We start from the raw sequence: 9,467 nt of genomic DNA on the forward strand, positions 1-9,467 counted from the left end.
CATATGAAACACACACTATTAGACTATAGTTTTGAACTGAAATGTTGTTTCCATGCCAATTATCAGGAGAAATATTAGTCAGTTTTAAAAAACTCGGAGCACAATGCTGCCAGTAATTTGGTTTGAATCATCATTTCAAATTGACTGATGATCTTATTTAGTGTTTCATTTTACCTAAATATGGTACTAAAACTACATCAGAAGCACATATTATAACCAGTGCTGCTCTATTCACTAGTTTATTTATTTCCTAAATTCAGGTTTTTACAAGTATACAACACATGTTATACTGTGCAGCATTATCTATACATGCCAATCAGCTTTTATCCATAATTGATTGAATAACAGTCAGCATGTGTTGCTTTTCTTTATCATCAAGCGTATGCCCCAAGGTTGTTTCTAAATGTTGCTGGATTTGCTCTTTACTAACACTCGTCAAGTTTGCCAAGCTTAAAAATTCATAAATGATAGATTCCATTTGAGATTTCTGTGTAGTTGAAAGAGAATGTAAACTGGTTGAATGTCGATGTGATGTGGATGTAGATACATACGAGAGTTGCGGCAAAGGTGTTAATCTGAATGTCGTGCTAGATTGATGAGAATGTGCTATCTGACCAAGTTTGTGAGGCGGGTAAGTTGAATTGACTGTCGTATTCATAGCAGTTGAAGGCGGATTAAATCCCGTCGATGCTTCATCCTGAGATGATGTATTCCATGAGGCGGGGATCAATGACATCAGCGAGGTTTCATTTACCGTGGGCAGTGCAAAGTCCTTATTATAGAATGAAGAGTGTGTTGGAGTGGAGTACACTTTTGGTGGAGTTGGTGGTGGTTGTGTAATCGTGGGAAAGAATGCTGGTAGAACATGCATTTGCGTAGGTACTTCCTCATTAGTATTCTGGCACAAATCTGTTGATTGTGTATCTAATACCACCTTGTTTTCCTGGGAATTGGCAGCATTGTTACGGCGACTACGATCTTTTTGAGAATACGATTGCCATGTTTCCAAGGGAATCAATGCAGGATCAGGCTCATTTTCGTCCAGTTTTTTCTCGATCATTTGTTTATCTTCCTCAATTGCTACTCTGGTATTACCCCACGAGAAGTTATCCATGGACCAAAACGAGTAGATGGGCAAGTAGAATGTAAACAACGGTACAGCAAGCAAATACGCTATCATCCAACCCAGATTCTGCACTTCGCGCTTTAGCAGAAACAGAATCACCTGAAAGCCATATACAATGGCAATCAATGCAATTGAAACCAGTGGAAATACCGTGCTTTTGTCCAAAGTACTCATCACAACGAGGTAGATGAGATATATAAGCATTGCCGGCTGGATCATTGTAGCTAGCAAATCGATAAACACTACAAAGCGCATTGAAAAACAGCATGTGCCGCACATATTTGGAAGAGATAGCAATTCTATCAAATTATGCACTGTAGAGTTGATCCATCTTCGTCGCTGCGATTGAAAAACTTTCCAAGTTTCCGGCGCAATGGTTTTGCTTACAGCATAAGGAGTAAACTTTGTCTTCATACTCGGAAAATGCTTCATCATCAGCGTTGTCAAATACCGGTCTTCGCCTAAATGAAGCAGGTTTCTCAGGTGTAGGGTATCGACTTTGTTGACACAATAGTCTTTTAATACATGGTTGTGAATGAGATAGGGCTTGTTGGATGCTGAGGAGCGGATACGATACAAGGAAAAACAGCCTGGAAGACATGTGACGGAACCAAAAAGAGACTCGAAAGCTTTTGATAGATGATGAGAAATAAAGTATTCGTAAACTTGGATCATGGTTACCCACGAGTCTCGTTCATTAGAAACCTGAGTTTCGCCACAAATGCCTATAATTCTGCCGTCAGATTTCATGGCAGCTACCAGCTGAGTTAAGGCAGAGGGAGTGACGTTTGTGTCTGCATCCACCATCAAAATAAACTCATAGAGATGCGCATCAACACCAATGATATTTTTCATGTGGTGGTTGATTTCAAGCTCAAGTGGGTTCATTGGTGATTTGTAATGCATTCTTGACAAAAACTGCATTAAAATAAGCTGTGAATCCCGTTTTCCACTAATAGCATTTACAATCATTTAAAAAATTAGCATTTATATCATAGTATACCAGAATTATAAGCATATTCCATCTTTACCGATTTCCTGGTTTTTGGTGCTCAGTGGCGATTCCAACTTTAACCACTACAATAAACGGAATTCGACGATCTTGTGTTTCATAGATACCCGAGTAAACTTGCGCTTGATTGATCTGCTTTCCATCTACTCCCAGCGACTGATACATGACTGATTCCGCCTGTTCATCGGCATTAACACCAAGAATATCGAGTACTATTCTTGGTGTAGGCCGATCGTTGCCGGATCCAATAATCATTCCGTCAGCAATGACAAACAAAAGCTTTTGATAGTCTGGATAATCCAAAACGGTCAAAGAATCAAACGTTCTACGCAACGAGATCTCGTCTTCAGTATAGCAGGGAACTTGACATATTACAAACTTGTCCATGTTGTCTGGAATGGGCTTAGGCGATAGTTGAATCGAGGCAAGGAATTTTACAAAAAGTATTGAAACGATTGCACAAGATGCAGCTAAAAGAACATAGGTTGATACTTTGCATCGAAGGCTGTTGCGATGGTCAACCTTGCCCACATAAAACAACCCATCCATGCATCCCATAAGGTTATTCCAATGCGTTTCGTTGGCGGATCGGATGGCTTCAAATCGATATGTAAGATCGGTCTTGCCATTTGCTTCCACTGATGAAAAAATATCTGCTGCTTCTGATCCCAAAAAATTCTTTTTGGTTGCAAGGTATTCGGCAGTGAAAAACGGTGTGACATCATACACTCGATCGTAAGCAATGATGACATGGTTGAAAACCGGATTGGGTAAAAGTGTATCTTGAATAGTTTTCGTATCCCATACAACAGTTCCTTTGATTGCTGACTTCATATCCATGTTTGTTAGCACATCGCGCGTGGCATTGGGGCGATTGTGAATATACCATAATGGGTTTTTGAGACCAAAAGAGCCGCCGGGAAAAAGTTGAAACTGACTGGATGGTTTGGGGAATGCTGGGCAGTAAGACGACCACACACTGTCCTTTGAAAACTGGCACTTACATCTTGACCCATCACGTTCATCTTCCAATAGTTGCTTTGTGACAAAGGTCGGCCTTTCATCAAATGATCATTGGCTATAGCATATACATTATAATAGTTGCCGTACATATAGACAGTGGCAGAATTGGGATCTAGCTCAGTTAAAGCAGAAATTTCACCAGGTGAAAGCTCGTTGCGACGTGGACACAAAACAGGACCAATACCAATAATGAAAAGCAAAATCATTGCATTCATGGCTGCTATAAGAATAAACATGGCAACTTTTTCTCTCCATGCAACTTTCTGATTACGAAATCGCATACCGCAGCAGCATGATAATATACAGGAAGGAACCCACCATGTCAGTGACCAAGTACAACATAGCCAGTTACGTCGAGTTTTGGAAATGGGTGTATCCTCAGAACAAAGTGGATTTCTTAGTGACAGGCGATTAAATTTACCGAGACGGTTATTTTTGCGCCTTTCACGTTGTTTCGTGTCCGACTGCTTTAGCATTGAGTCATGCTGCCATTTGGATGGAATAATGTGATTCAAAAGTGTGGAAGTGGAGTGCACACGCCCACGTGTGATCATTCCACGCTCAGTTTCGGCTGAATCCTTGCCAACAAACGATCCAGATACACTTTCCTCGAATGTATCCTTGTCATCCCTAGTCTGATTGCTTTTGAATGTATCTGATCTTTCATGTGGTATCTGTTCTAAAACTGCATCGGTTGAAATCCATTCGGCAATCGATGCTCTTGTATGTGGATCCAAAAAACAATTTTCCGTACCAGAAACCCATTCAATTATATCCACCTGATTAGCGCCAGGTTTTGCTAGTTCCAGCAAATCTTGTTCTAAATGTCGCCAAGACTTTTCAGAGAGATATATCCCAGACCTAACGCAGACAGCATCAATCTGCTGCCATTTCATCAACTCTATTAGTTTGGTGCATGCGTCACGATAGCTCTGTTTTTGTGTGGATATATCATGTTTAGTGAGCACAGTCGCATATCGCTTTACAAAAGCCGAGTATGTTAGCATTGACGAATATAAAGATACAGTTGATTGGGAGAGTTCAAGAATGGGAGTCAGTTGCAGCTGTTTCTTGATGTAGTGTTCATTCCAGTCGTCTGATCTCGACTGGTATGTATATGGAGTAATGGTAAATATACTCCATTGCTTTGTAGTGGAAATTACATCCAAAAGTGCAGCGTATTCGTTTATAAACTGATGAGCAACGGTGGACTCCAAGTCGGCTACTTTTGGCTCATTGTGATGCAATCGTGGCATTTTGGGTTGTGTAATGGCTTGTCGTCGCATGGATGGACCTCGTGTCAGACCACGAGGAGTTTGTACTGTTGAGGTATTTTCGTTGGATTGTCGTAGCAAAACATGCTGATCAAACAGTAGTCGAATAAACTCGTTTTTAGTTCCCGAGTGATCCAGCGATCCTCTAAACAGCGAAACAAATCTAGACTGAACCGGGTCTGTGTTTAATAATGTCCATCCTTGAACCATATAGTCACAGGAAGTGTATTCTGAAATGCCGTCACAGTGTCTAATTTTAAAGCTTGCATTTGGCGTAGATGGAATCTGAAACTGCGAAATACCATTATAACGATGTGCACAATTAGCCAAAAATGCACTGTCATTGGTTGACTCGCTTCCACAAGTTGTTTCGGTGTTTAAAAGTGGTATGATACCAAATGGTTCACTCATGAGAATATCTAAAAGGCTTGAATCACTACGTTCATACAAAGAGTTTCTTGTCCTGTTTATATTGATATACTCGAGCTCGGCATGCTTGTAATTTGGTTTCCAAAGGCGCTCGCGCACAAGCTCGTTGGAGAAGTTGTTCATGAATTGGTAGTAGCTTCTTGTTCCAACAGCCTGATTATTGCTCATTTGGTGTGCTTTGAAATCGAATCCAGGTACATCCAAAACAGCAATATAGTTTTCCCATTCTTGCTCTTGTTTACATAGCTGAGAGTTTAGATGCTCCACGATCCAGCTGAACAGTACGGAGTAAAGCGCCTCGGACAAGGCATCACGTTGTTTACCTGCTACATCCAGATTCAAATGGACTTGAATGGATTCACCATTAAACAATCGAGTTTGTAATGTCAATGCATTTTCAAGTGACACAGTATCCACAGCCAGTAATTTTGCAACAATCGCTAGATCTGTAGGGTTTGTGACTGCAGTCGCCTCACGATCCCCCACAGTGTTTTTTTGGAATACAAGGTTTCCCAAATGAAGAATGGCAGCCAGAATTGAAAATATATCACGCTGAATTCGAGAGGAAATACCAACATGTTTGAGATGTGTCCGAAGTTGAGTAAACTTTTCTTCAAGCTGGTCGAGTTTGGCTGGGCCCATATTTGCTGACCCAGCAGTATACTTGAAATTGCGTACAACGGTGGGTTGATGCCGTGAAGTACTGTCGTGTTGATTTTTTGGCTTATCTATGCCCCAGTGTATTCTTTCTTCGTGCATTGCTCCCTCGATCAAACTGTACAGTATAGTGAAGTTGCAGCCAGGTGTGGACCAGATATGCGCCGACTGCAGTAGATAGGGAATGAATTTGATTCCAACAACTTGATGGTTGGTATCAAACTGAAGTTCATTATATTGGATGCATCCTGTAGGTGATGATGTGGGTGGTGTAGTCGAAATTGAATCAAGGGCGTGGGTTTCAAACCCGTGGCCATGCACGTCTGTTATGCCAGTGAATGCTTGAAGAATAGCATGGGATCGATGTATTTGCAATGCAATGTCTTTGCGCTTTTGGCCGCTATTGTTACCAATATCGTCACTACGGCCAAGATCTGCCAGGTGGCGACAGGTGGCTTCTAGTATCGATAGGGCTGGCGATCCTTGACTAGTGCCACTATTTTATCAAAGCACAAGAAACCCAAACGACGCGTCGCGCACATAAAAGCGGGTAAAAGACAATTGAAAGGTGTTAGTGGGCTGATGATTCATACATGATCAATTGCTGAGTATATTGTAGATGGCCAGCAACTACAAAAGCAAATAATGAAACGAATATCACTGGAGATCAAATGAGTAGATCGTCAAGCAATGACCCACGAAATCTTTCAAAAGTAAATCACATGCATTGAAAGAGATTGCTGGCAGTTCAAATATGCAAAACTTACTAAAGGATGATTGTCTGATCAGTAGCTTCTGCCTGCATATGCAAGTAAGCTGAGGAAGCACAATCAAACATATGAGGCTGATGATTTTGCTGTAATGCAGGATGGCTCTTGGTAGCAACTGCCATGTCCTTTGATATTGCTGATGTGTAAATTAAATCAAAGCAACTTTTTGAAGGTTGAACAAATACCCATGCAGAGGAGCCTATACTGGTGCAATATTGACTTTGATTTATCCAACGATGATAGAGTAGTGTGCATATGTCATCAACTGTTTGCAACGAAGACTGGATATTTCCATCACTCAAACAGACTGCAGTATTGGTACGTCGATCTGAAGTCAGATCGTTGTCTACTGTCAATGCAGTGGTATGATGTGACTCGCTAGTGTTGGAAACCGGCAAAACGTCGACATGTGTTTGATGTAGATGGGCTGATGCGCTATTTTGAAAAGGTGTGTCGAACACACATGGCTCATCCTTTAGAAGCATATATTATAAATATTCAAAAATCAATCGTATATTCAAAAAGCGATTTGAATGCCTATATATACTTTAACAAAAGCCAAAAGTCCAATTGAGCTTTTAGATTCATTATGGCTTTGACCGCTTCTTCAGTCGCACCATGATTTCAGTTGATATGGAATCACGTGATATATTGGGACATTTTGATACAGTTGCTTGGACCACCCGCGTTGTAGTTACCGGTACTATTTGATTGGCTGAATTCAAGTCCTTTATTGTCCAGCCACTGATGAGGATGAAATGTCAAACATGTTGGTTTCATAGCCACATATTTACGAAACATAATATCCACTCTAATACCAATCTATACTGAGCCTCAAATGTCTGGCTCAAAGACTATCGTTTGAATAAACAGTTCTTTGTATTTAACTCGAGTGGCACAAACAATGCTGCTAGCTTTCTCAAAAAGCGATATAAATTTGTATTCCCTATTAGTGCCACAAGTTCTTGTCAATGATCTGCAGGTCTGGAAAAACGAACTTGCATGATTCTCAAGCCTTCAATAAGGTCTGCATGCACTTTAAGTGACAGGGGGTTAAATCTAGAAGCATGATCGCCATTTATGTATTTAAAAGCTTTTAGGCTTTATTTACCGCCATATTCACGTAAAATGAACACTTTTGTATTAATCCTGTAATGACTCTATTTTACTCTGGAATAAACAATCATTACATATTCGTTATTATTGGATATGAATTACTTTTTCTATTAAAACTCTGTTGTATTATAATATCAGATAGGTTCGCGATCTAGTCCAATATATCTCAGGAATGCAACCATACATGCTGGTCACCCAGTATTTGTTTTGGAGGAAAGGAAAGTTGGAGATTGAAAAGATGTCAAGGGTGTGGAATGTATTGGAACAGAGATGTGAGCATTTGCTCTGTATTTTTGTACAAGAATGAGCACGGAGATCAGTAAACTAATGAGTTCATAAAACAATATTGCCCACTAAGATTACCACCAATTAAACATGACTGTTTATCATGTATTCCGACTTATTTAGTGTTTCATTTTACGTGGATACGGCTGTAAATAGCAATCATAGATACGTTTTTTTGCCAGATGCAAACTTTGAGTCTAGTTTTTGAGCATCATCGAGTAGCCTTTTACGACCCTTGGCATCTATTCTGCGCGATGCAATATCCTTATCACGGTCAAAAGACCGTTTGGAAGCATCATCCTCTTCAAATTTGCCTGACTTGACATAATCTATTGTGAAATCTTGCATTAGTGTTTTGGGGCGATGCATTGCCTGAATTTCCACGTGTATAATTTAAAAGTTGGCATTAATAATGGATTATCAGATCTAAAACAAAGCTATCAAATCAATATGGGTTGAGTAGCTTACGTTGTGTTGAGTAATGAAATCGGCAGTTTCTTTTTCTTCTCGAGACATGATATGGGGCTTGTCATCCTGATCATCCTGCTTGCGTTTCTTGTCCTTATGATCAAGAATCAATGCAGAAAGTGCCATTTTACGTGAATACAGCGTTAGTAAAAGGTTTGAGCACAAATATATTTGATATTCATCTGTTACTACCTTTCCACTAATGATTCGTTTTTCTCTGTCTTTGGGAGATTCGATCCACAGAGTCTGATCCACTGTTTTCTCTTTTACAGTTGAGCTGAACTGCCGCGAAGTCATTTGCGGTCCTCCTAATAACAGCTCAGTATTCAGTCACTAAATACAAGGTACAGTCTGCCTTTTAGCTTTGCCAATCACCTTACCTTTTAAACGCATCGCTTCAGGTGGAAGCGTCATCCAATCTTCTCGCTTAACACTGCTACTTTTGCAAGTCGGCATATCCGCTGGATCGTCTTGATTAGATGTGGTTGCTGAACCATGTCCAAGTCTTGCCTCGATTTCTTTCAATCGCTCGGTTCGTTCATGCTCTTCCAAGTCCTAGCTCATTTGAATTGTGGTATAGTGAATAAACAAGACAATTGATTTATATCAGTAACCACAATACTTGCATAGCAGGTTGTTGTCAGCAAAGAATAGGCAACTGTACTTTGTCAGACAGGTCAAGTGGCCGAGGTCCAACATCATCATCGCTATCATCCCTTTTATAGACGGACAAAGTCGCTCCTGGTGGTGGCATTGTTGGTCCCATTACTCTCTTTGAAGGTAGTGCTGGACTAGTTTGTGGTTGGGCTCTGGATGATTTGAACTCGGGTGGGAGCACAGGTCCAAATGCATCATTATCAGATTCAGAGTCCGATTGGCTCTTGCTGGATAGTGATGAGGGCTTCTTAAACCCAGGAGGCATCTGAGGACCATACATTGCAGCTATACTGGAGTGCAACGTGGAATAAACCTGGTAAATAATAGTTTACAGTCGTATTTACGCAATGGATTACTTTATCCTGCAGTCTTTATTTCGCTTTGTAATAAATAATGATTAAACACTGTTAAAGACTGACTTGAATAGACATTTTCAATTCTTCAAAACACAAAATGAAACTATAATTTTGATCCGAGATTGTCATCTTTTGGCAGTCATGCATTGTATGATCACCAAGTTTGAAACTGGATATTGAGTTTGACTGTTCTGCTGTTTCCAATCCAATCCAAGTCTTGCAAACTCATTTGTTGTATTCTAAAATATCATATTCGCGCTAGAGTTCAAGAAACTAATCTTGGGAATGCAACCA

At 40.3% G+C, this 9,467-nt stretch overlaps 3 protein-coding genes across 3 annotated transcripts; all 3 read right to left on the bottom strand.

The window, feature by feature from the left end:
• Window positions 1–985: 985 nt before the first annotated feature.
• On the bottom strand, window positions 986–2,687 carry BATDEDRAFT_9363 (uncharacterized protein; the record flags this gene model as incomplete). Its single annotated transcript, XM_006676438.1, has 2 exons — window positions 986–2,078; window positions 2,158–2,687. Coding segments are annotated over 2 exons (1,623 nt in total), but the record flags the coding sequence as incomplete, so codon positions are not given.
• Window positions 2,688–2,983: 296 nt separating this feature from the next.
• On the bottom strand, window positions 2,984–6,413 carry BATDEDRAFT_86403 (uncharacterized protein; the record flags this gene model as incomplete). Its single annotated transcript, XM_006677013.1, has 2 exons — window positions 2,984–6,017; window positions 6,289–6,413. The coding sequence occupies 2 exons, from the start codon at window positions 6,411–6,413 to the stop codon at window positions 2,984–2,986; spliced, it is 3,159 nt and encodes a 1,052-aa protein (XP_006677076.1).
• Window positions 6,414–7,851: 1,438 nt separating this feature from the next.
• BATDEDRAFT_86402 (uncharacterized protein) lies at window positions 7,852–9,097 on the bottom strand (the record flags this gene model as incomplete). The annotated part of the gene is made up of 4 exons (XM_006677014.1): window positions 7,852–8,064; window positions 8,161–8,468; window positions 8,541–8,715; window positions 8,825–9,097. 4 exons carry the CDS (start codon window positions 9,095–9,097, stop codon window positions 7,852–7,854), a joined length of 969 nt encoding a protein of 322 aa, XP_006677077.1.
• Window positions 9,098–9,467: the final 370 nt, after the last annotated feature.

The sequence above is a fragment of the Batrachochytrium dendrobatidis genome (assembly GCF_000203795.2).
Source record: "Batrachochytrium dendrobatidis JAM81 unplaced genomic scaffold BATDEscaffold_2, whole genome shotgun sequence".
NCBI lineage: Eukaryota > Fungi > Chytridiomycota > Chytridiomycetes > Rhizophydiales > Batrachochytrium > Batrachochytrium dendrobatidis.